The following is a 26,920-nucleotide window of genomic DNA, read 5'->3' as shown; positions in this document are numbered from 1 at the left end:
AAACTCTGAAATGAAAAGATCTATTGGTTACTGATTTTACGAAGATTGGATATTTTTATGAAAATACGGATATTATTTACGAAGCATGAAAAGAAGGGAAGGTGTTTTTTCGCCGAAGGCTCAAAAACGGTATGTATGTAAAGTTTCATGCATCGTAAAGAATTGAACCATAAATAGCTTATATATTACATTCAAAGTTACAAAATATTACACATATTGTTCAACAAATATTACATTCCAAATGTTTTTACAATAACATCTAATCTTCTCTTAGAACTACTTTTGTAGCTTCGTTTAGTAGTTGATCAACAACTTTGTCCATGATAGCTTCGACCATTTTTCTAATCTCGTCATCCCCCTTTACGTTGGGGTCCGCTAATGGCTCGGCGAGCTCTGAGGGAGGAGAAAGTGCGGCTATGTTACAAAGTGTAAACAAGTTCGAAATCAAAAAGTTACAACAAAAGGCCAAAAACTAGTAGTTAATACCTATTCGCCCTTCGAGATCCGCACTTTTCTCAGCGGCCTCTGCTACTTTTCTAGCGTCATGAATACCTTTTTCGCTTCTCCGTATAATTTCTTGAGCCATCTTCCGGCCACCATTTTCCCAGATGTCGGTGAAAAATTTTCCACCAACCAAACTTGCCTCGGCCGAAGGGTCTTTTATGTCTTCAGAAGATAAATCAGTTTCGGTCTGTGCCAAGGATTTCACGTGATTGCAGCCTTTTTTCTCCAAAACATTGGCAATCCCCCTAGCACCCGAGAAGGCACATATGTCTCCGCGGCTATTCAAAACTTCTTCAAAAGCTTCAGCTTCGTGGCTGATCCATCCAATTGGGCCTTCGGGGTCGCCCCTCATGAAATTTTCTTCACTTGAGAACGCGCCAACGCTGGCGAAGCTGGTTCTTATTTTCTTAACACATTCTATAGATTTTTCATAACACATTTTCTTGGATGCGCGAAGCTCTTCAACGTTTTTTCTAAATGATTTGCCCATTGTTCACTAATTTCTCGTTTTGCTTCTTCAACTGTGCATTCTTCTTTAGCTCTGGCTAGCTGTTTTCCGAAGATCCTCAATTTCGCGCTTCTGAGCCTCAGCTTGAGCTTTGAAAGCAGCTTCGTCTTCTTTTATTTTATTCACCAATGAATGTAATATTTTATCTTTTTCGAGACCTTCGTTCCTTAGTTCAATTACTTTGGAACGAAGGTTGCTCAAGGCTATGGTACACCCTTCGTCTTCGGCATCTTTTTGTGCCCTGAGGGCATTGCTAAGTATAAGACCCTGCAAAAAATGCGTTAATAAGTTTAAGCAAATGAAAAATTTTGGTTTCAAGGAATAATACAAAGATCTCATTTTTTCACCTTTAAACTATTGTACGCTAAGCTGTCGGCCAACTCGTTCTTTGACAACACCGAGAGCCCGTCTTCTAATGTTGGGAATCCGAAGCTCTTGCTCATCTCCCGACAGACAGAAATCTCCTTGCTATCAGGGAGACAATACAAGAAGTCTTCTTCTCCGCTGCCGTTGAATATCAGCGCCCCTTTTGGATATTTCAATTTTTGCGCATAGAGTTGAGCTTCTCTTTTTTCTTTTTCGCTCAGATTTTTACCCGAAGCATGACGTAATACATAGTCAGAAGCTTCAGAAGATGCTTCGAGAATAGGTGTGGCGATTTTCTCAGATAAAGTTTCTTCTGCAGATTCTTTTTCCATTTCTTTTTCAATTTCCAAGAATTCCCTCTTGGTAGGCTCTGAAAGCCCAGTTTCAGTTTCCGCTTGACTTTTGGCAGCTTCGGCCTCAGTTTGTGTCTTTGGAACTTCGGCAGCTATCTTCGAAGCAGAGCTTGAAGATTTTATCGTTTCCAGTACATCTAGCACGTTAACCATTCTTTTCCTCTTGGGGGTTGTCGTAAGGTCTTTTTGTGCCATCGGCATTGGCACCTCAACTCTTGCTGAAGGACTTAAAATTTCCGATGTCTTTGTCTCTTCAGCCCTCGGTTCTTCTATTTTTTCCATCTCCGGCATTTTGGCCGGCTCTTCAATATTCGACAGGGGAGTCGGCTCCTTGGCTTCGGTGGCCGAAGAGGTCTCACCGACAAACTCAGGCACTGTGGCCGGTTCAATATAGCGTGGCCGGTGCGTAAGAACCTTCATCTTTTTCCTCTTCAGTGCTGGCTCACTAGGAACGGCTGAAGCAACTTCCTTCACAGAAGCCGTATCTTTCCTTTTTTGACCCCGTGTTGGGTAACAGTAGTCAGGATAGACGAACCCAATGGCATCAAATACTCGGTTGAGTCTTTTCTTCTTCCAGCCTCCGAAGGCCGCGGACAGTGCAGTATCTTCTGCCTTCGAGTATGGCCCAAGTAGTTCATCGCTTGTGGCCTCAATACATTTTAGCCAGTCATCATCTGGCTCGACAAACTTATCTCCATATCTGAAGGTATATTTTAACCTAACTAGTCCACCTTCGTCAGGTTTGCTGATGGTTTCCTTTGGCATTTCCCACTTTTCTACAAGTGGCCATACTCTGAAGGCAATGTGTTACTGGATCAAATCCCTTGTCCCGATGAAAGAGCAAACTACACCGAAGGCTCTCCGGCATTCTTCGGCTGCTTCGTCAATATCCACCTTCGGTTTCCGAAGGCCAAAACGCTGCCAGATGGGGCGCATGATAATATCTTTAATATCTTCTCGTGTCTTCAAGTCGTTTTTCACATAGAACCATTCCTTCATCTAGTCCTCGAGCCATCTCTTCCGAAAAGTTGGTACGGGACAGCTTGACCCAGAGCGGGCACCGAAGCTATAACAACCAAAATTGTTATGATATTGCTCTTTACCCCATGGTTTCGTCTCATATAATAACTCATGCATATTGCAGAAACTTCTTGCATTTGGCTCCAAACCTTGGCTCTTCACGACCCATACGAAGATTCCCATTCTTATGATTGCTTCGGGAGTAATTTGGTGGAGGCAGATTTCAAATATCTTCAAAACTTCTACCACGAAACTGCTCAAAGGAAACCGAAGTCCAGCCTTGAAGAAACTTCGGAATATCACGACTTCATTCTCCTCGGGAGTCGGACAAGTTTTTTCTCCTTCGTCAGCCCTCACAATAGATAAATCCCGAAAATATCTACCCCTCATATTGACAAAATGGCTTTGTTTAATGCTTGATTTTCCAAACTGCATGGCTTGGTCGCCAAGGTCGATCTTCGGAATCTTCACCACCACCTTCCACATCATAGCTGTCACTGTCACCAGTGTCTTCAGACAAACCCTCTAAAATCTCCCTAGTAATCTTCTTTGTATTTGTCTTTGCTATTGATTCAAGAAAGCCGAGATTCATCTCCTCAGAAAGGCTCAGCTTCGATTCAGCGACAACTTTCTTATCTTCAGACATCTTCGAAAATGCTGAGAAAGTGCTCTCGAAACCGAAGCTTAAAAATTTAAAAAGCCAAGCAAGTGTTGGTGCGCAAGGGCTAAAAGTTGGGTGAGCAAGAGCAGATGGCAAGAAAGCGTGCCAAATGAACTCGTGGTGAGCCCTTATTTGTACGCCTAGTGCATTGAAAACTGGAGGGTCCCGCTTGTCAATGACTGTTGCTATTCTAGCAAAGGGAAGGTGTTTTTTCGGACCTTCGGCTTAAGGCCTTCGTCCATGTCGCAATATGAATTTATCACTCTAACAAATTAATATTGTGAGGGGCTACTGTTGGGGGCCTTCGGCTTCCGAAGGTCCTCAAAAACATGATTTAACAATGTCTCTGGAGTATAATGTGTAAACAGGTACCTTCGGACTTAAATCAAAACCACAGCGTGAAGATGCACAAAGAATATGAAGGATGGCGGAGAGCCAAAGCTATGCGCAGGGGAGCTTCGGCGTGATAGCAGAAAAAGAAACTAACTTAAAAGGGAAAAGGCTATTTAGACCCCGATGGATTGCTATAGAGTTATTAGCAAATGTAAAGGGCATGGGTGTAATTTTACATGGGCTGCGTCCCGTACCTATAAATAGATGAACAGTGCTCCCGTACTGTTCACGCTGACTTGGCATCTACTTTCGAGTCACGCTTGTACCCCTGCTTTCCTTCGAGCCGAAGGTACATTTATAATTTGTTATCGTTGATACAGTAACACAAATAAAAATAAGTTGATAATAATGTTTAAAGTGTTTATATTATTTTTCATATCTTGTGTTTGAATCCTTCTTCATCATTTATTGTGCTTATGAAGGTTTGTCCTTCATAACCTTCGTCCGGAATTCATTATATCCGAAGGGAGATAATGCTTCGAAGGACGAAGGACTTTAACATTTAACACTTTTTATGTTGCCTTGTTCTTAACTCTTAGCATTTGAGAACAAGTCCCCAACAGGTTGCCACACGCGTGCGCCGCCGGCCGAACCGTGGTCGTGGACGATCAGACCTTAGTTCGAATATTCCTTCCTAACGGTTACGTATTTTGCCTAGAGTGATGACCATTCATTACTGTCGTCCGTTACTGGCCATTTCCTGTGTTATGGCTAGTAACAGACGGGTTGTAATGGTTGTCAACTAGTAACAGACTGACCGTTTCCTGGCTGTGGTCGTGGTAGATCGGATCTTGGTCCGAATATTCCTTCCTAACGGTTGCACATTTTGCCTTAAGTGATGATCGTCCATTAATGTCAACCGTTTCTGGCCATTTCCTGTATTATGGCTAGTAATGGAAGGGCTGTAATGGTTGTCAGCTAGTAACAGACGTCACTGATGGCGTCAGTTTTCTGGCTGGCTGTAACGGTAGCTCTGACGGCGACCGTTACTGTCCGTTGGCCTCCCTCTGCACGTGTTTATATACGGAGGAGGGGATGTTGCTTCTAGTTACAACAGTACGTACGAACATCGAACAGTCTCAGGCGCGTTGCACACAGTCATTCTCGTCCCACCTTCTGCGAGCATAGAGTGTGGGAGAGCAGACCTCCGAAATCGCTGTCCGCAAACCTACACTTGCACGGGTGTGCGGACGATCAGGTTTTTGGGGAGTGTCCTCGCGACTGCTCGCTTCGTCCGATCAACCAACGCTGATCCAGTTTTTCGTGGGACTGCACTGCGTACATCTGCCTGCATCGACTGCGTACGACTACATCGAACATACACACGAGATGTCTCGTGTGAATGGAGCCACTGATGCCTTGAGCACTGGTCCCTCCATAGGGTACACTCTGTTCTTAGTATTTGTGCATATTTTACTGTTGTTTACTTCTTATGTGAGTAGTGATACACATATGCACATACATGTTGTCACGTACATCATTGTGATTTTTTGGATTAAATTAAAACTGACAATGCCTATTTCTCTAACAAATATAGGTTTAGCGTTTAAGTCTATAAGTGTGTACATTACAATACCAATATAATATAAAACTAGGTGAGTGCCCGTGCGTTGCAACGGGAACATATAATATCACGGTAACTTATGTATAAATATGTATTATGTTGAAATGTATATTATACTGTTATGAGAATGTTTTGTACATTACAATGAGAACATATAATACCACGATAACACGAGATCATATAATACCACGATAACTTATGTGCATTGCAACTAAAACATATAATATCACGATAATTTATGTACAAATGTGTATTATACTAAAATGTGTATTATATTGTTATGAGAAAAGGTTTCACGCGTTGGTGGAGGAAGAGCTTGGTTCCTGAGTGGTATGGTCTTTCTCACGCTCTAGCTGATGCTTTTGTCTGTCGGAGCCGTCCGATTTTAGGTGATAGCAGTAGGCTGACGAGGTGTTGGTTGCTAGAGGTTAGTGCAACCCATCGCACGACGTGTTGGTTAGCGACGCTTGCACCCTTGAATGGTAATACCGGGTCTGTCACTCTTAGTGGCATGGCTGCAAGGTTGGTAGAGATGGAGCATGTCAGAAAAATTGGGTTCAGGCCTACCATACTTCCTGTTCTGTTAGTTGTGACTGAAAAACAGACTGATGGGTAGTCATAAGTAAGAAAATGCATACAGTTACCTACGAGAATCCTTCAAGCATTCTAGGAGGCTAGTTTTGGACCTTCCTTTGTAGGAATTGGAGTGGAGTGATAGGTTGTCGTCCTGCAAGTAGCAAATCAAGATCAACAGTCAAGTGTGAGCGATTTTTCTATCACATCACAGGCTAACCGCATCGCCTAATAGAGTTTAGTGTTTCTTTGGATAAATCTTTCAAGAATCACTATCAGTTCACCGTCCTATATCGATTGACGAATCCTATTGGGTAACTAATAATACATTACCTAGGTTAATAAATCTCATCAACCAATAGATGTCAGCACAAATCATTAAAAGAAAAAAAGGTGTCGGCGTTTTGACCCCGGGGGTCCCTGGACCGACGAGTAAAATTGTTGCTGCGTGTCCTAGCCCAGATGGGTTGGCGCGAGACGGAACACAAGGGGGAAAATGCGGCTCGTGTTATCCTGCGCCAGGGGGATGCACTTGCAGTAGGGGTTACAAGCGTTCGCGCGCGAGAGAGAGAGGGTGAGCCTGTTCGTCAGCTCGTTCTCCCCGCGCGACCCTCCCACATGGAGGCCATGGACCTTCCTTTTATAGATGCAAGGAGAGGGTCCAGGTGTACAATGAGGGTGTAGCTATGCGCTAACGTGCCCGACAGAGAGGTGCCTGAGCCCTGTGTACATGCCAACGTGGCTGTCGGAGGGGTGCTAGAGCCATGTGTACGCGGTAACATGGCCGTCGGAGGAGCACTTGAGTCCTGTAGAAGCACAGCTGTCAGGGCTGCTGGGACCTTGCTGACGTCTCCTTGCTTCTGTAGGGGGCTGAGAACTGCCGTCGTCATGAACGCATGCGGGGAGCCATCATTACTCATTTACCGGGGTGAGCCAGATGGAACGCCGGTCTTGTTCCCCATAGCCTGAGCTAGCTAGGGGTAGGGTAATGAAGTATCCCCCATGGCGCGGTCGGTCCGAGCCCAAGGTCGGGCGAGGCGGAGACTCCTCCTAAGGCCGAGGCCGGGGTTGAGCAAGGACGCGATTCTTCCCGAGGTCGAGGTAGAGGTCGAGCCCTGGGTCGGGCGAGGCGGAGACCACCTTCCGAGGTCGAGGTTGAGGCTGAGCCCTGGGGTCAGGCGAGGCGAAGTCCTCCTTCCGAGGCCGAGGTTGAGGCTGAGCCCTAGGGTCGGGCGAGGTGGAGACCACCTTCCGAGGCCAAGGCGGTGGCCGAGCCCTAGGGTCAGGCGAGGTGGAGACCTCCTCCTGAGGTCGAGGCCCAAGGTCGAGCGAGGCAGAGTTTCCTGTTGCGCCTGAGGCTGAGCTTAGCTGTTGTCAGCCTCACCCTGGCGGGTGGCACAGCAGTCGGAGAGGGGCGAGCGACGCTGTTTTCTTGTCAGGTCGGTCAGTGGAAGGGCGAAGTGACTGCGGTCACTTCGACCTTGCCGACTGAGGCACGTGTGTCAGGATAAGGTGTCAGGCGATCCTCACATTGAATGCGCCTGCGATACGGTCGGTTGGTGAGGTGATCTGGCCAAGGTTGCTTCACTGTGAAGCCTGCCCGAGCTGGGCTTCGGGCGAGTCGAGGGTGCACCCGTTGCTTGAGGAGGCCCTCGGGCGAGGCGTGAATTCATCTAGGACTTTTGTTTCCGCCCGAGGCTGGGCTCGGGCGAGGCGAGATCGCGTCCCTTGAGTAGACGAAGCCTTGACCTGAATCGTGCCCATCAGTCTCTGCAGCTTGCGCTGATGGTGGTTACCAGCCGTGTTTAGGAGTGTTGGGGGTACCCCTAATTACGGTACCCGACAGTAGCCCCTGAGCCTCAAAGGGAGTGTTGGTACTCGCTTGGAGGCTTTGTCGCACTTTTTTTTTGCAAGGGGACCAACCTTTCTCGGTTACACTTTGTTCCGGGGGGTGCGCGCGAGCGCACCCGCCGGGTGTAGCCCCCGAGGCCTCGGAGGAGTGGTTTGACTCCTCTGAGGTCTTAATGCCTTTCGTGATGCCTTAGCCGGCCTGGTTGTTCCCCTCATGCGACCTGATCCTAGCCCGGGTGCATGGTCAGGTTCCGAGTTTTTAGGCTGGTTTGTTGACGCTGTCAACGGTTTGGCCGTAGCCGGGTTTGCGAGAGCAGCCCCCGAGCCTCTGCACGGAGCGAGAGGACGATCAAGGACTGTCTCGACTTTTATCATACACCCCTTCGTCGCCTTTCCGCAAGGAGGAAGGGGGGGGGGGAAGCGCCATGTTGCCCTCGGAGGGCGCCGAACATGGTGTCTCCAGTGAGTTGCTAACGGATGATCTAAGTGGACGCCCGTGCCCCGTTCGATAAGGGTCGGCTAGTGGCCCAGAGGCGCGCTCCAAAAGTACCTGCAGGTGATTTGCTGGACCCGGTCCCGTTCGTTAGGGTCCGAGGGCTCGATGCCTCCCTCTGATGGGATTCCGTTACAAAATCGCTCCTGCTGGTCTCGGAAATGTCCTAGGGTACCTCAGGAGCGTAGCCCGAGCCTCGACCATGTAACGGACGTACCTAGAGTCATCCCTCGCTCTGCGTGCTCTAAGGCGGTTGTCGAACCCTTCCGATGGGCCAGCCTTCGAACCCTTGATCAATAGTGGGTGCGGAGCCCGAGTGCTCTGGGTGGCTGTCGAACCCTTTCGAGGGGCCAGCCTTCAAACCCCTGATCAGTAATGAGCTTGAAGCCCGTGTGCTCTGGGGCGGCCGTCGAACCCTTCCGAGGGGCCAGCCTTCGAACCCTTGATCAGTAGGAGGGCTCGGGGCCCGCTTCCTTCGCGGAGAAGGATCCCTTTCGAAATATCCCCTTTTCCGGTCCCTGTAGTAAGAGAGAGAAAGGGGAGGAGGAAAAGGATATGAATTTAAATGGTGTGACACACCTTTTTTGATGTGGTCATCATGGCGGAGGTGAAACAACACCTGCTTCGCCTGCCAAGGGCGTCGCTTGCCCTGCCGAGGAGTTAATGCGACGGGACGGGTGATTCGCGGGGCGGCCGTTGCGCGTGCGCGAGTCGTTCGAGGAACGAGTGTTTTGCCTTCGAGTTTGAATTTCGTGGCGGGTTTGGGCGAAGTGTTGAACGGATCTCGCCCGGGCCTTTATATACCCAGAAGAGGGGCCGATAGTGGTTCTTTACTCTGCTGCTCGCCTTGTGCCTTGGTTTCCGCAACCTAAGAGAATAGCCAGAGAAAAAGGAAACCGCACACCTTTTTTGCTCCGCCTCCACCCCCTTCGTTCGACGATGGCCGATAAGGTGACCGTCGTTCCGCCGCGCGATCCGTGGCCTTTCTCCACCGTCACGGTGGACGATCTGGAGGCCCTCGTCGCTGATGGTTTGCTGCGTCCCCTCTCCGGTGACCCGCAGCCGGAGTGGATGGCCCCCGCGAGCGAGGCCGACCTGACTCCGCCGCTGGGGTATGTGGTTAGTTTCGTCTCCTTCCACGAGCGGGGGTTCGGAGTGCCAGCGAGTCGTTTCATGCGGGCGCTCCTGCACTACTATGGGGTGGAGCTGCACAACTTCAACCCCAACTCCATTGCGCAAGCGGCCATCTTCGCGGTGGTTTGCGAGAGTTTTTTGGGGATTAACCCCCACTGGGATCTGTGGACCCATCTCTTCTCCGTGGAGCTTTTTGCCTTGACGACGGGGGAAAAGAAGGTCCGCATGGCGGTGCGGGCCGGTGGCTGCACCCTCCAGTTGAGGCAGGGGCGCGCACAGCAGTACATCCCTGCCATCCTTGTGTCTTCGAACAAGGGGTGGCAGCGCCGGTGGTTTTTACCTCCGGAACGACAACGGAAGGCTCCCGTCGTTTTCTCAACGAGTGGTGACCGCCGCCAGCAGCAACTGGCTTTGAGGGGCCACACGCGAGAAACAAGAGAATCTCTAGCCTCTTCTGGAGGCCTTGCAGAGGTTACGAGATGGGGGGCTCACTGCTGCGGGGGTGGTCGCCGCCATCCATCGCCGGAGGGTGCTCCCTTTGGTAGAGCGGCGGATGCCGCTCTCGGAGATGAAGCGGGGGTTGATTTGGAGGGCTCGCAGATGTCCTCGGCTCCCCTTTCCGCCGACGACCTCCGCAGGCGGATAGCGGGCACGGTAGGGAGGCTGGATGCCGGCGCCCTTACCCAGCCCGTGATGCGCCCCGAGCGTGGGTACGTGTCCCTGGTGAGTGTCTGCTCCTTCTCCTATTTTGCGCTGAGTTGCCTTTGATTCTCACTGTCGGGATTTCCGTTCGTCTCCAGGGGTTGGGGTTTCACAAGCCCTCCCTGCCACGGGTCCCGGAGGACGTGATGGACCAAGCTGCGTGGAGGGTCACCGCGGAGAAGAAAAAGGAGAAGAAGGATGCGGAAAAGGCCCGGGCCCGCGAGCGGATGCGGGCTCTGGACGCCTTGGAGAAGCGCCGTCGGAGGCAGGAGAGGGACGGGCTCCCGAGGGAGCCGTCGCCAGAGACGCCTGACGACGATGACGATGACGATGACGACGACATGGCGGCCCGTCTTGGCCTTAGCCCGGATCTGAGGCTGGGCCAGGGGTCGTCGAGCCAGCCTCCAAGTGGGCTGGCACCGTCGGTATCTGGGGCCAGGACATCAAGGTCCCGGTCCGAGGAGCGGGGACAGGCCGAAGGGGTACTTGACCCCTTGGCCGAGGTAGTTGAGGTGATTCCGGGGAGTCAGGCCGACCCGCCTGTCCCCAAGAGCAGTCGCCCATGCCAGCTGTACATGAGGTTGATCCTCGGGCCGTCGTGACGGTGCATGGGCAGGCTGTCCCTTCGGCGCCTCGGGCGCCCGAGGCGGGTACGGCGCCGAAGCCGGCAGCGGGGCAATCCCTGGCGGCGCCTGCGGGGACTGAGGCCCGAGGGGCCTCCCCGCAGGCATGATTGGCCTTGGTCTGGAGCGGGTAAGTATCTGAGGATACCTTTGTTTTGGCTCTTTCTCCGTGTGCCCTGATCCTGCTTTATCTCTTCCTTTCAGCAAACGGAGGCAAGGCTCGGCCGGTCTGGCCCCCCGGAAGGCCCTTAAGACAGCGCCGGCTTCTGCAGCCAGTGCCGCAGCGCGCCACGCCGGTTGGCTGGCCTCCGCACAAGACGCCCTCGAGCGGGGGGCCCAGGCGGCACGAGTTGCCCTGGGGCAAGCCTCCCAGGCTGACCCCTCCATCGAGGCGGCCATCATGCCGGGGGAGGCTGCTAGCGTGGCCGCGGCCCCGAGCCCACCTGACGTGTTGCCGGCGCCGGCATCGGCTCCTGCCGAGGCCGTCGCTGTTTTGCCCGTGGAGCCACCCGTCGCCGCTGATGCTGGGATGGCTGAGGTGCTACTGCTCGAGGTCGTCTCCGACCTCCCCAGTCTCGGCCATGAAGAGAGGGCGGCCGCCGTTGCCGAGGTCGGTGATCGGAAGCCCGCCTCCTTAGCCGAGGGGAGGCCCAGTACGTTGCCAGCGATGGTACCCGATGCGTCGACTGCAGGGGGTCCCGACGCCTTGGAGGAGGAGCGCGCAGAACCACAGCCCGTCTTGGGGAGCGACGACCTTATCCCCGCGCGACGTGATCCCAATGAGTGGCATGGGCAGACGCTCCGGTTCTAGACCCGCGGCGCCTCGAAACCCCTCTTCGTCCTTGACGATGAGCGGGAGGAGCAGTCTCGGGATGAGCTCCGTGAGTATGCCGAGGCAGCGATGGTGTCACTTCGGTCGACCATGGAGATCCTTTCCAGGGACGTTCCCAGGATCCTCCAGGTAAGGATTTTAGGCATACCTTTCGCGTGACCAGGGCATTCTTTATAACACCCTGCTTCCCCTCCTCAGGAACTGACGGATGTGAGCACCGCCAAGTCGCTGTTCATCCGTTGTGAGGCTGATGTCTGGGGTTCGCTGCGGTTCCTGAGGGCCGCGCTTGCCGAGGCTAATGAACGCCTCGCCCAACGGAGCACCGAGGTGGCGGACCTTCGGCTGCTCTGTGATGAGCTGGAGGTGGAGGCAGCGGCGGCACAGGCAGAGGCGGCGTCAGCACGGACGGAGGCGCAGCAGCGGCAGCTGGAGCTTGGCCAGGTCATTGGCGAGCGGGACCAATCTCGGAGCCAGGCTGCCGAGGCTGTAGGCCGGGCTGAGGCCCTTGGGGGTCAGCTAGCCGAGGTGTCTGCTTGGGCCGGAGCCCTTGCGGAGGACCTGGCTGTGGCCGTCGGGTCTGCTCATTCTGCCCAAGCCGCAGCCTCGGAGCAGCGTGCCCGTGCTGAAGGTACGTTTCGGCCGCTTTGTGACTTCGATTTAGCTTCATTCTTCAACTCGTGTCTGAAGAATTCTGTTCGGCTGTATGCAGAGTTTGAGACAGCTCTTAACGAGTCTGTCAAGGCACTTGCCCAGGCGGCTGAGCAGAAGGAGGCTGACCGCATGGCCATGTCCGAGGTTATCTCGGCCTTCTGCCAGGTCTTTGGCCTTGATGACGCCCCCTCGGGTAGCTCCCCCCATAGTCGCCTGCGGGCCTTGGGCGGCCATGTGCGCAGCAGACTCCGCGGGGCGCTGCATCACGGCGTTAGGCGGGCCTTCGCCGTGGTCGCTTCCCACTACGACGTGGATCTGGAGCGGGTCAGCGAGGGGTACTGTCTACTCGACGAAGATGAGGCTGCCTTAGCCGAGGTTCAGAGGCTCGACGCGGCCGTCGCGGGCCCAAGCGCGGTGCTGGCGTCCTCCTTCGAGGTGGAGATCCTTCCGCTCGCGTTGCCGTCTGGGGCCGGGCCAGATCTCGTCGAGGGTGGAGACGGCGCTGAGGGTGGAGACGATGTCGAGGGTGCCGCTCCTCCCTCGGGCGATGTCTGATTCTGCCAGAGCAGTCTGTTTGGAGCATCCATGTGTTTTTCACGGCCGCCGAGGCCTAAACACTTATTGTCGTGTTATAAAGCTGCGTTTCTTTTCCTCTCGTTTCGAGTATCCGGACTTGTTCGTCAGTAGTAGGATCGCTTATCCGAGCAAGAGTTACTTTTCGCGGAAGGTGACGAGTGAGGTATCCGTATCCCGGAGGCGTAGGAGTCCCTCGGCTCGGTCGGCCTTGCCGCTTACGTGCACTCTTACTCATGTTGTAGGATTCTGCTATCGATATAGTCGGAAAGCACGAAAGTCGTTTTGGTAGAAAACTTTTCCGAGGAAAATTTTGACGCAGAGGGGGTTCCCCCTTCTAGCCCCCGAGGGAAGGTCGGGCTTCGCCAAGGCAAGGCTGACCCTTCCTTGACTGTTAGACTCTATTTGTGTATGTAAAGAGAACGAGGTATATGAACGACTTGAAACATCTTATGGGTAGAAGCGACGTAGCTGTTGGATGTTCCAAGCGTTGCTGTAGACCTCGCCTTGATCGTTGGCCAGCTTGTATGTCCTGGGCTTCAAAATCTTGGCGATGATGAACGGCCCTTCCCAGGGGGAGTAAGCTTGTGGCGCCCTCGGGCGTCTTGGCGTAGCCGAAGTACCAAGTCTCCCACCTGGAAGCCTCGGGGCCGAACCCCTCGGGCGTGGTAGCGTCGCAGAGACTGCTGATACCGCGCCGAGTGTAGCAAGGCCACGTCCCGAGCCTCTTCGAGCTGGTCCAGTGAGTCTTCTCGGCTGGTCTGGTTGCTTCGGTCGTCGTACGCCTTTGTCCTCGGGGAACCGTATTCTAAGTCTGTGGGAAAGATAGCCTCGGCCCCATAGACTAGAAAGAACGGCGAGAAACCCGTGGCCCGGCTCGGCGTTGTCCTCAGACTCCAGACTACCGAGGATAGCTCCTTCATCCACCGCTTGCCGAACTTGTTGAGGTCGTTGTAGATCCTCGGTTTAAGTCCCTGCAGAAGCATACCGTTGGCCCGCTCCACCTGCCCATTCGTCATGGGGTGAGCTACGACGGCCCAGTCCACACGAATGTGGTGGTCCTTGCAGAAGTCCAGGAACTTCTTCCCAGTGAACTGGGTGCCATTGTCAGTGATGATGGAGTTTGGGACCCCAAAGCGATGGATGATGTTGGTGAAGAACGCCACCGCCTGCTCAGACCTGATGCTGGTTAGAGGTCGGACCTCGATCCACTTGGAGAATTTGTCGATGGCGACCAGCAGGTGCGAGAAGCCCCCGGGTGCCTTTTGCAAGGGACCAACGAGGTCTAGACCCCACACAGCAAACGTCCATGTGATGGGTATTGTCTGCAGGGCCTGAGCGGGCAGGTGTGTCTGTCTTGCGTAGAATTGACACCCTTGGCAGGAGCGTACAATCCTAGTGGCGTCGGCCACCGCGGTCGGCCAGTAGAAGCCTTGTCGGAAGGCGTTCCCAAAGAGGGCTTGAGGTGCTGCATGGTGACCGCAAGCCCCCGAGTGTATTTCTTGCAAGAGCTCCTGTCCTTCGGCGACGGATATGCATCATTGGAGAATGCCTGAGGGGCTATGGTGGTAGAGCTCCTTTTCATCACCCAGTAAGACGAACGATTTGGCACGGCGCCAGTCGCCGAGCTTCGGCCTTGTCGAGGGGTAGCTCTCCTCGGTGGAGATATTGCAGGTACGGGGTCTGCCAGTTTCGATTAGGCGTGACCCCATTCTTCTCTCCCTCGACGCGTAGTGCCTCACCCTCAGTGGCCGAGGATACCTCGGGCTGGGCCGAGGCCTCCTCGGGCTCGGGCGTGTCGTCGGTCTTGACGGAGGGTTGATGTTTGTCTCTGGAGAAGACATCCGGGGGAACCGTTGTCCGCCCCGAGGCTATTTTAGCCAGCTCATCCGCAGTCTCATTGTATCGTCGAGCGATGTGGTTGAGCTCGAGCCCGTAGAACTTGTCTTCCAGGAGCCGAACTTCATCGCAGTAGGCCTCCATCTTCCGGTCGCGGCAGTGGGAGTTCTTCATGACTTGGTCAATGACAAGCTGCGAGTCGCCACGAGCGTCGAGGCGCCGAACCCCTAGCTCGATGGCGATGCGCAACCCATTAACCAGAGCCTCGTACTCGGCCACGTTGTTTGACGCCGGGAAATCGAGGCGCAGCACGTAGCGGAGATGTTTCCCGAGGGGTGAGATGAAGAGTAGGCCAGCACCTGCTCCTGTTTTTATCAGCGACCCATCGAAGTACATGGTCCAGAGTTCCGGTTGGATCGGAGCTATTGGCAATTGGGTGTCGACCCATTCCGCCAGGAAATCCGCCAAGACTTGGGACTTGATGGCCTTCCGAGGAGCGAACGAGATTGTTTCGTCCATGAGCTCCACCGCCCACTTTGCTATCCTACCCAAGGCCTCTCGACACTGGATGATCTCCCCCAGGGGGAAGGATGACACCACGGTCACCGGATGAGACTCGAAGTAGTGTCGCAACTTTCGCCGCGTCAGAATTACTGCGTACAGTAGCTTCTGAATTTGCGGGTAGCGGATCTTGGTCTCGGATAGCACTTCACTGATGAAGTAGACCGGCCTCTGGACGGGCAGTGCATACCCTTCTTCTCGTCTCTCGACTACGATCGCGGCGCTGACCACCTGAGTGGTTGCGGCTACGTAGATCAAGAGGGCTTCTTCCGCAGCGGGGGGCACCAAGATGGGCGCGTTTGTAAGGAGCGCCTTTACGTTTTCGAGGGCTTCCTCGGCCTCAGGGGTCCAAGTGAAGTGCTCGGTCTTCCTTAAGAGACGGTACAAGGGTAGGCCTTTTTCGCCGAGGCGCGAGATGAAGCGGCTCAGAGCCGCAAGGCATCCCATGACCCTTTGTACTCCTTTCACATCTTTGATAGGCCCCATGTTGGTGATGGCCGTGATTTTCTCCGAGTTGGCCTCGATGCCCCGCTCGGAGACGATGAACCCCAGGAGCATGCCTCGAGGGACTCCGAAGACACACTTCTCGGGATTGAGTTTCACGCCCTTCGCTCTCAGACACTTGAATGTCGTTTCAAGGTCAGAGAGGAGGTCGGAGGCTTTCCTCGTCTTGACAACGATGTCATCGACGTAAGCCTCGACCGTTCGGCCGATGTGCTCTCCAAACACGTGGTTCATGCACCTTTGGTATGTCGCACCTGCGTTCCTCAAGCCAAATGGCATAGTAGTATAGCAGTACATGCCAAAAGGTGTGATGAAAGAAGTCGCGAGCTGGTCGGACTCTTTCATCTTGATTTGGTGATAGCCTGAATAGGCGTCGAGGAATGACAGGGTTTCACACCCAGTAGTGGAGTCCACAATTTGATCGATGTGAGGTAGAGGGTAGGGAACCTTCGGACATGCTTTGTTTAGACCAGTGTAGTCTACGCACATCCTCCATTTCCCACCTTTCTTTTTCACAAGCACAGGGTTGGCTAACCATTCGGGATGGAATACCTCTTTGATGAACCCTGCAGCCATCAGCTTGTGGATCTCCTCGCCTATGGCCCTACGCTTCTCTTCGTCGAAGCGGCACAGGGGCTGCTTCACGGGTCGAGCACCGGCTCGGATATCCAGCGAGTGCTCGACGACATCCCTCGGTATGCCAGGCATGTCTGAGGGACTCCACGCAAACACTTCGGCGTTTGCGTGGAGAAAGTCGACGAGCACTGCTTCCTATTTGGGGTCGAGCTCGGAGCCGATCCGGACTTGCCTGCAGGCGTCGTTGCTGGGGTCGAGAGGGACGGACTTAACCGCCTCAGCTGGTTCGAAGTTGCCGGCGTGGCGCTTCACATCAGGCACCTCCTTGGAGAGGCACTCCAGGTCGGCGATGAGGGCCTCGGACTCGGCGAGGGCCTCAGCGTACTCCACGCACTCCACATCGCATTCGTACGCGTGTCGGTACGTGGATCCGATGGTGATGACCCCGTCGGGGCCCGGCATCTTGAGCTTGAGGTAGGTGTAGTTGGGGACGGCCATGAACTTGGCGTAGCACGGTCTCCCCAGCACCGCGTGGTAGGTTCCTCGAAACCCGACCACCTCGAGCGTGAGGGTTTCCTTTCGGAAGTTGGAGGGAGTTCCGAAGCAAACGGGCAGATCGAGTTGTCCGAGGGGCAGGACGCGTTTCCTGGGGATGATCCCGTGAAAGGGCGCCACACCGGCCCGGATCGTGGACAGATCGATCTCCAAGAGCCCGAGGGTCTCGGCGTAGATGATGTTGAGGCTGCTGCCTCCGTCCATGAGGACCTTGGTGAGCCTGGTGTTGCTGATGACGGGGTCGACGACGAGCGGGTACTTTCCCGGGCTCGGCACGCAGTCGGGGTGGTCGCCTTGGTCGAAGGTGATGGGCTTGTCGGACCAGTCTAGGTAGACTGGCGCCGCCACCTTTACCGAGCAGACCTCCCGGCGCTCCTGCTTGCGGTACCAAGCCGAGGCGTTCGCCACTAGCCCACCGTAGATCATGAAACAGCCGTGGACCTCGAGGAACTCCTCTGCCTTATCGCCCTCCTTTTTGTCGTTGTCTTGGTCTTTTCCACCTTCCGCTGGGGGCCCGGCCTTATGGAAGTAGCACCGAAGCATGATGCATTCCTCAAGGGTGTGCTTGACGAGGCCCTGGTGATAGGGGCATGACTCCTTGAGCATCTTGTCGAACTGGTTGACCCCTTCGGGAGGCTTCCGAGGGTTCCTGTGCTCGATAGCGGCGGCGAGATCCGCATCAGCGACGTCGCGCTTTGCTTGCGCCTTCTCCTTGGCCTTCTTCTTCGTGCCGCGCTGGGCGGACGCCTCGGGGACGTCTTCCTACTGACGTCCCTGAGGCTGCTTGTCCTTCTGGAAGATGGCTTCGACCGCCTCCTGACTAGAGGCGAACTTGGTGGCGATGTCCATCAACTCGCTCGCCTTGGTGGGAGTCTTGCGACCCAGTTTGCTCACCAGGTCGCGACAAGTGGTGCCAGCGAGGAATGCCCTGATGACATCCGAGTCGGTGATGTTGGGCAGCTTGGTGCGCTGCTTCGAAAACCGTTGGATGTATTCTCGCAGGGGTTCCCCTGGCTGCTGGCAGCAGCTTTGGAGATCCCAAGAATTCCCAGGGCGCACGTACGTGCCCTGGAAGTTTCTAGCGAAGGCTTTGACTAGGTCGTCCCAGTTGGAGATTTGCGCAGGAGGCAGATGCTCCAGCCAGGCTCGGGCGGCGTCGGAGAGGAACATGGGGAGGTTGCGGATGATGAGGTTGTCATCGTCCGTTCCACCCAGCTGGCAGGCCAGCCGGTAGTCTGCAAGCCACAGTTCCGGCCTCGTTTCCCCCGAGTACTTGGTGATAGTAGTCGGGGCTCGGAACCGGGTCGGGAACGGTGCCCGTCGTATGGCCCGGCTGAAGGCTTGCGAACCTGGTGGTTTGGGTGAGGGGCTCCGATCCTCCTCGCTGTCGTAGCGTCCCCCACGCCTAGGGTGGTAGCCTCGGCGCACCTTCTCATCGAGGCGGGCTCGACGGTCGCGGCGGTGGTGCTCGTTGCCGAGGCGACCCGGGGCTGCAGGCGTTGCGTCCCGTGTGCGCCCGGTGTGGACCGAGGCTTCCCACATGAATCGAGAAGTCGCTGCGCGATGCTCCGAAGGGTACCCTTGCCTTTGGGAGGCAGAGCTCTCAGCCCGTCAGACCGCGGCGTCCTCCAGGAGATTCTTGAGTTCTCCCTGGATACGCCGCCCCTCGGTGGTGGATGGCTCCGGCATCGCTCGGAGTAGTATTGCCGCTGCAGCCAGATTCTGGCCGACCCCACTGGAGGCCAGGGGCAGCCTTGCCCTGGCATCGTCGGCGATACGGCGCTGGACGTCCTGGGCCTAATGACGCGCTTCTCCGGCGAGTGCTCGGCTTGCCCACTCCTGCTCGATGTTTTGTCGGAGCTGCACAAGTTGTCCTGCTTCCTCGTCGAGCTTGGCCTGCATCTCGCGGATTTGCTCGAGCTGTGTGTCCTCACCCCCCGCAGGGACTGGGACCACAGCTAGCTCCCGCAGGATGTCAACGCGAGGCGCAGACCCAGGAGGATTGTCATCCTCCAATATACCAAGGTGGTTGCCTTCGTCGTGACCCCCTAGATCGACGTGGAAAGATTCGCAACTTGGGCCACAACCTTTGTCATCAAGGCTGTGGCCATCATCGGAGCAATCGGAGAGGCAGTAGTCACATGCGATCATGAAGTCTCGCATGGCACTGGGATTACCGAGCCTGGAGAAATCCCAACCAGAGTCGGGCTCGTCTTCTTCCTCGGAACCCGGGGGCCCGTAGGTCGAGACAGCCATCAGTCGGTCCCAGGTTGACCACATATGGTACCCCGGAAGGTTAGGATATGCCTTTATGAAAGTGCTCACCGAAGTGGGGTCACTTGGTGGATCGAAGCTGAATCTAAAAGGCACCGGGTGGAAAACGGACGGTACCTCTCGATCGATGGACGGTGACGAAGTCGCGTCGGGGACGGGCTGCACCGTTATCTTAGGTACAAGGCTAACGCCCAGCAAGCCCTTCGCGAGTGTGTTGGCGTCATCTGTTCGCTTGTGGCTGGCATGTTGCGGGGAAACGACACCCGTCGTTGTCTCAGGCGCGAGGACGACGCCCGACATGTCCCCCGCTGGGGTGCCGACGTCGTCGACTCGCTCGACAGCCGACGAGGTGCCGCCTCCTGCCTGGCCACGGTTGCCCCGCCTCCTCCTCCTGCGGCGAGGAAGGCGACGGGACAAACCCGAATGCTGCTCTTCCGCCACGGGGGGAAGACATCATCGAGTTCGCCGCCGCCGGGCGAGCTGACGGCCGTCGTTGTCGCCTTCGCGCTGCGGGGGAAGGAGTACCATGTCGTAGCTACCGTCGAGGGACATGAACTCGAGGCTCCCGAAGCGGAGCAGCGTCCCGGGCTGAAGAGGTTGCTGGAGACTACCCATCTTGAACTCAATGGGAAGTTGTTCGTCAACACGCAGCAGGCCCCTACCTGGCGCGCCAACTGTCGGCGTTTCGACCCCGGGGGGGTCCCTGGACCGACGAGTAAAATTGTCGCTGCGTGTCCCAGCCCAGATGGGTTGGTGCGAGACGGAACACAAGGGGGAAAATGCGGCTCGTGTTATCTTGCGCCAGGGGGATGCGCTTGCAGTAGGGGTTACAAGCGTCGCGAGAGAGAGAGAGAGGGTGAGCCTGTTCGTGAGCTCATTATCCCCGCGCGACCCTCCTGCATGGAGGCCCTGGACCTTCCTTTTATAAATGCAAGGAGAGGGTCCAGGTGTACAATGGGGGTGTAGCTATGCGCTAACGTGCCCGACAGAGAGGTGCCTGAGCCCTGTGTACATGCCAACGTGGCTGTCGGAGGGGTGCTAGAGCCCTGTGTACGCGGTAATGTGGCCGTCGGAGGAGCGCTTGAGTCCTGTAGAAGCACAGCTGTCGGGGCTGCTAGGACCTTGCTGACGTCTCCTTGCTTCCGTAGGGGGCTGAGAACCGCCGTCGTCATGGACGCACGCGGGGAGCCATCATTACTCATTTACCGGGGCGAGCTAGATGGGACACCGGTCTTGTTCCCCGTAGCCTGAGCTAGCTAGGGGTAGGGTAATGATGTATCCCCCGTGGCGCGGTCGGTCCGAGCCCAAGGTCGGGCGAGGCGGAGACTCCTCCTGAGGCCGAGGCCGGGGTCGAGCGAGGACGCGATTCTTCCCGAAGTCGAGGTAGAGGCCGAGCCTTGGGTCAGGCGAGGCGGAGACCACCTTCCGAGGCCGAGGTTGAGGCCGAGCCCTGGGGTCGGGCGAGGCGGAGTCCTCCTTCCGAGGCCGAGGTTGAGGCTGAGCCCTGGGGTCGGGCGAGGCGGAGACCACCTTCCGAGGTCGAGGCAGGGGCCGAGCCCTAGGGTCAGGCGAGGTGGAGACCTCCTCCTGAGGTCGAGGCCCAAGGTCGGGCGAGGCGGAGTTTCCTGTTGCGCCTGAGGCTGAGCTTAGCTATTGTTAGCCTCACCCTGGCGGGTGGCACAACAGTCAGAGAGGGGTGAGCGGCGCTGTTTTCCTATCAGGTCGGTCAGTGGAAGGGCGAAGTGACTGCGGTCACTTCGACCTTGCCGACTGAGGCACGTGTGTCAGGATAAGGTGTCAGGCGATCCTCGCATTGAATGCGCCTGCGATACGGTCGGTTGGTGAGGCGATCTGGCCAAGGTTGCTTCACTGTGAAGCCTGCCCGAGCTAGGCTTCGGGCGAGTCGAGGGTGCGCCCGTTGCTTGAGGAGGCCCTCGGGCGAGGCGTGAATTCGTCTGGGACTTCTGTTTCCGCCCGAGGCTGGGCTCGGGCGAGGCGAGATCGCGTCCCTTGAGTAGACGAAGCCTTGACCTGAATCGTGCCCATCAGTCTCTGCAGCTTGCGCTGATGGTGGTTACCAGCCGTGTTTAGGAGTGTTGGGGGTACCCCTAATTACGGTACCCGACAAAAGGAGATTATGTTACCTTGTCAGAGAAACATGCTTCGTGTCAAGCATGGCATTTCTCCCTCCATTTTTCTCTAAGCTAACAAACAAAACAAGGCCGCTCAACTTTAGCACTAAGGGATCTTCCAAGAGTGATAAATTAACTTTAACAGCCATACTGACCACTAAACTGCCTAGGCAGCTGGTGAGAAGACCCCACATGCAGATTTATAGCAATGCACACAAAGAAGAACCCATACGCAGATTAATTCACACACAAAAAAAGAGAGAAACAAGGGCTAATTAAGTATGAAAAAATTCAATGCCTCATTACAACCATGATATAAATGACTAAACCATATTAATAATATCGATGACTAATAATTTTGTCTTATTTACATATCAGTTTTGTGGGTGCATGCCAACGAAATCTGCAACTTGTAAACATAACGTTTACCTGCATACGACGGGCACGACGGCCTCGGACTTCTTTCTTTGCTCCTTCAACAAACTTTTGCTTCTCTTGATGGACTTCATTGATCTCCTCTTTGGTTGATGGACGACCACATGAGCTTGTGTTTATAGAAGGAACACTTCCAAATTTCCTATTCTAAAACAAATAGAGGATCTAATGTCACTTCAGTTGTAATCAAACAATAGAAACTTACCGCAAACAATAAACAAAGCATACAATTTCAAATACAAAGGATTGTGAAAACATAGTACCAATACATCACGGAATTCATTGAAGAAAAAATGATGTTGTTCATCACGCAAAATAAGAAAACAATGTCAGGTCCATTACTGCTCTTCTACATGGACCACAATACTACAGTATCTTGTCCCTTCTCACTAAACATGTCGCAGAAGGGTAGGTGCCTGTTTTCAAACAACTCTACTATGTACTCCATACTATCCATTATGAAAATAGGTAGTAAAGGGTTTGATCATGTAATACGGCAGAAATAAATTCGGTATTTCTCAGATCCAATACAAACAGGATGAGGTGAAATGTCATAATAAAACAAGCATATAAATGAAAACTCCTTGTTGGTCATGATGTTTTCTAGCTGGTGAGGGAACAAAAGGCATTTTTGGATAATTTGCTCAAGAGTACAATTGTACAACATAGTAACTTACCTCTTCAGATGTCTGAACATTTTCCAGAACCATGGCAACATGCCTAGCTAGGTCGGAAGACAAATGGACAAGACGCTGCAAGTTTTTTCCTTCACTGTTTTCAAGATCCAAAGCGGCTGATAAATTGGAAGGAGAAAATGTTAAGACAAAGCAAACCCTGGTAATTTTAGCACCTAACAAGTTACAAATGCAAGAACAGTAATGCACTATTGCTTACAGTTACAATGTTTTCTGAGTGGCCTACATATCTCTTAACGCAAATATCCTCATAGACAATATAAGTTGTAGGGCAACCAATAAACCAGTGTTCCAGCAACTTTTTACCGTCCTATATCATTAGTTGTAATCAAGTAGGAACCCTAAAAAGCAATCAGAGCCTCAGAGGATGAGCTTATTCTTCCTACTACATTCCATCTTGCCCAAACTAAATCTAGATCATTGAAATTGGGATAATAAACACTACAGTTGATTACAAAAATGTCTATTACAAAAGCTCCAACAAATAATCATGTTTCACATTCATGTAACCAGTGATATCAAGCCTTCTAAAATATAGTATTAATAGAACGGAAACCAGCTAGCTACTACCCTAATAAAATCTATAGTCAACCCACTTGCAATATATGTCAAATTACCAAGACTAAAGGTGTTTGTTACTCACCCCTTTAGAGAACAGTCAGTGAGATCGAGATCCATATGCCTTTGTATTTACTTCCATAAATGTTTGTGCCATTAGGAAGCAATAGATTTCATGATTTGTAAGCCACGATTATCTTGCTAACCTCCCGGAACAAATGGATCCCATTTGGTTATGATGAATCAAATGTCAGTCTTTGAGCTTTGTTCAAAACAAATTCATACATGAACTTGACCAAGGGTGCGGTGACCTGCATGCTGTGATATTTAGGGTGACTAGAGACAAATTAAGAAACCTCATGTTATGAGTAGTTAAGTTAGACTTAGGCAACATATTTGAGCAATAACATGCAATAGGAGCACACAGATATAAAGTTGTTTCTAAAAACAATGGCCTATACATACTAAAATTAGGAAGATAAAAAATACAATATGTGCAAGGGCATAAAATTAGGAAGATAAAAATACAATATGTACAGATATACAACTGTTTCTAAAAACAATGGTCTAAACAAATTGGGAGCATATGTTAACCTCTGGTTCATCGGTGTAGGGTGAGATGTTGTCCACAGATCCAAAACGGATAGCAAGCATCTTCTCCTTGAGCTCACCATTTGCGAAGTCGAGTGCGTGACACACGCATGCCTTGTCGTTGCCGGCTTGCTACTAAATCTTAGTTGTCGTCAACACTATGCATACAAAGAAAAGGGTAAGCAATATGGTCCGGTGCGAAAACCTATCTTGGCAGATTGAGATTCCCCAACAAAATCCCACAAAAAGAAAGTGATTACCGAGATGGTTAGTGCAGATCTTAGGTGTCTTCGTGTGCTGCATGATAGGACCTTGTCGGTCAGATCGTGGAGGGGGAGAATCGAAGTGATGACTCACATGTCCAGGAGCACTGTATCGTCATCCTCTCCGGTGGTAACGACGACCTCATCGAGCTCCATGATGGTCGCAATCTAGGGCCGGTGTCCTCCTCGACGGTCTTGCCATGGTCGTCTAAGCATGGTGTCGGATCTGTGGATCTGATGAGCAGGTTTGACTTACCAAAGGTGGAGTCTCCGGTGAGCACCACCCTACGCGACGATGTCGGCGAGTTCCCAATATTATGCCTTGTGAGAAAGAACTCAAGTTCCCATGTTGAATGGAATCAACTGCGCTACAAAAGGTTGTGTTCTGACAGGTGAGAGTCGAAACCAATTTATTCGAATTATACATTTTAATAGGCACCTTTGTCTGGTAACTCACATGCAGCCATGCGATTCGTTGGCTTCACCTGCCCGAGCACCTCTACTACTGTTCTGCAGCGACATTGCTTCCCTGGACGAATGATGTCCCCATACACAGCCATCTCAATTATATCTAGCTCCTTATCTGTTCAGAGATTGAGTAGTAATACAATTACAAATCAGACTGGATATACAAGAACACTTCATCACATATAAATCGAAGCTTCAGATTGAGTGCCCAATATGGTATATAACAGTTAGCGATACAAACTAAACAAGGAGTTGAGATCAGTTCAATGATCCAATCTGTTGGACCAATGAATTTGTTCCAGTCAGTGGAGCAGATACTGGCACACAAACTTTAGAAGAAAACAAAAAGATTCCTCGATAGAAACTGTCTTACATCAATGCTCCGTCTATCCGTGAAATACATCAGCATGCTTATGGCCACAATGAAGCATAAACAAGATCCTAATTATCGACATCTAAATCGAATAGAAAGTACTAATGGCACTGAAATATAAAAAAACAATCTAAATTATGACATTCAACTTGGGTACATACACTCTCCTCTCTCAAAGTCGCACCTTAGAATGAGATAGCAAATATGAAGACAAGACAAGGGCACAAATAGAACTGGAAAACTACATACATAGATTAACTACCAGGTAAACAAACAAAGCTGTGGATGGTAATATATGTATATCATATGTGACAATTTCCTTTTAAATATCTCTAAATCACCTAACCAGTAATGAGTTCCCTTATCTGTAAAAACGAAGCTTCTGTAGTTCCAGGTAAAGAAAAATAAAAAGTAAGGCATCATGTGAACTTAAACAGAAATACTACCATTTAGCACGGCTAACACGTTTTCAAATATTAAATATTTGAATTCAATGTTTCTACCCTGCCTCTATTATAATCTTTTCTTCTACCATAGTACCATGTCCAAACTATATGCCATATATTTCTCTGCCATCGACAGATTAAATGTAAAACATAACTATAAACTAATATGCAATTTATTGCCAAGAACATATGCTAATGCTAGTACTCAAATTATTGTTGTTTCTAGTCATGCTCAATAGCAAGCCAATATTTCAAGACCACGGTTGAAACAAAAAAGTTATTCACTCACCAGTAAACATAATATCGCAGGAAAAACCCTGCATCTCTGCTTGCGCTACCCATGCTTTATCAGATTTGGAACGATTCACCCTGCATCTCTGCTTGCGCTACCCATGCTTTATCAGATTTGGAACGGTTCACCCTGCATCTCTGCTTGCGCTACCCATGCTTTATCAGATTCGCAGAAAAAACCCTGCATCTCTGCGGCGGCCTGGGAGCATGCCCCTTCCCCCCCGTCCATCAGCATAGCATGACAACATACATTTTTTATTTTTTCTCGATGGGGAGGCAAAAATCCCACCTCATATATTGAGCTTTTGAAGCCCAGGAACATAACACTAAAAGGGCAAAGAGATTACAATTGTGAGAGGGCGAGGGTGAGACATCCATGCCAAGCAAGAGCATGAGATCCATTAGGCAGGCTGAAGAGCTTCTACGGGAGGTCTCGTTCAGGGCCAGAATTGATTGTGTCTACTTCATCGAGAACTACACCTGGAGCAACAACGGCCCCAACCTCCACCACCCCCCGTCATCAGGAACGACTTCGAGACTCATTTCACGGTGTTGACAATCATTCGCCAGTGTCTTGAGTTCATCAAGCTAAACAGGAGCCAGTCTAAGAGCAAGAAAAGGACGAACGACAAGCAGGAAAGCAACAACGATTTGCTGTTCAGAACAAGGTTGAGGACGCCAAAGATAACTCACCAAGTGGAGACACCCTGACAGCAATGTTTCTTCGCTCCTCTTAACAAGCTTGGACCCCTCTGCGAACAGATCACGAGATCAGATTAAGAAAGCATTAGCCAGGTAGAGAAGCTCTTCCCGAAAGCGAGGCATTCTTACAAACACGTACCGGGCGAGTTGGAGAACAGCTTCTTGCGCGACTTTCGCTTCCAATCAAATAGGTTGAAGATCCCGCCGCCGCCAATAACCTTCGCTCCACCCTTTATTGCTCCACGGACCTTCCATTCTCCGCAAGTCGTGGCACGAGGAGGGGTTGCGCCAGCCGTCGGGGCGCGTCCAAGGAGGATTTGGCACATGGGCGAGCGTTGCGGGCGCAGATGGAAAGGATTGCGCGCTGGCGATGGCAGGCGGCGGATTGCACGTGGAGACCTTCCATCGGCGAGCAGGGGCATGGCGGCGGATTTGGCGCAGGGGCGGCAGATTGTGCGTGGAGACCTTCCATCGGTGAGCAGGGGCGTGGTGGCGTATTTGGCGCAGGGGCGCGGCGGATTGCGGACGCGGATGGAAAGGATTGCGCGCTGGCGATGGCAGGCGGCGGATTGCACGTGGAGAAATCGTGGCGGGCAGAACAGCACCTGTGGACGCCTACACTAACAACATATAGAGTAGTAGAGATTATCTAAATATGTGTTGTTTGAGAAAAAATATCTAAACATCAAACAAAATATATACACTGGTGTCAAGTTTTTTAGGCATCGATAGACTAGTCGTCTAGTCGGTTGGCTTAGGGTATGTCGTGGCTCACCCGGACCACCCATTAGATACTCCCGTGGGCGTAGCTGTTTTGTTCCAAAATTTTAGATGTTTTTATAGTTTATTATACACT

General features: G+C 52.6%; 1 protein-coding gene across 4 annotated transcripts; it reads right to left on the bottom strand.

Annotated features, from left to right (window-relative positions):
* Positions 1-5,353: 5,353 nt before the first annotated feature.
* On the bottom strand, positions 5,354-26,629 carry LOC103636628 (uncharacterized). Of its 4 annotated transcripts, none has more exons than XR_558085.3 (11): positions 26,204-26,629; positions 26,056-26,114; positions 25,361-25,950; positions 24,242-24,367; positions 23,782-24,147; positions 23,525-23,679; positions 23,016-23,241; positions 22,355-22,470; positions 21,672-21,824; positions 6,014-6,096; positions 5,371-5,884 (listed from the first exon to the last, which is right to left on the bottom strand). XR_558085.3 is itself a non-coding variant. In XM_023301291.2 (5 exons), exons 2-5 carry the CDS (start codon positions 22,385-22,387, stop codon positions 5,827-5,829), a joined length of 327 nt encoding a protein of 108 aa, XP_023157059.1. In that variant the 5' UTR covers positions 22,388-22,470; positions 22,572-23,007; the 3' UTR covers positions 5,354-5,826. The 4 variants fall into 4 exon arrangements, 1 of the variants encoding a protein (XP_023157059.1); XR_558100.3 differs by having other exon boundaries at positions 23,879-24,147; XR_002266140.3 differs by lacking the exons at positions 5,371-5,884; positions 6,014-6,096 and having other exon boundaries at positions 21,500-21,824.
* Between the last annotated feature and the right edge of the window lie 291 nt (positions 26,630-26,920).

The sequence above is a fragment of the Zea mays genome, chromosome 1 (genome assembly GCF_902167145.1).
Source record: "Zea mays cultivar B73 chromosome 1, Zm-B73-REFERENCE-NAM-5.0, whole genome shotgun sequence".
Taxonomy (NCBI): Eukaryota; Viridiplantae; Streptophyta; class Magnoliopsida; order Poales; family Poaceae; genus Zea; species Zea mays.
This window is presented reverse-complemented; position numbering and strand designations above follow the sequence as displayed.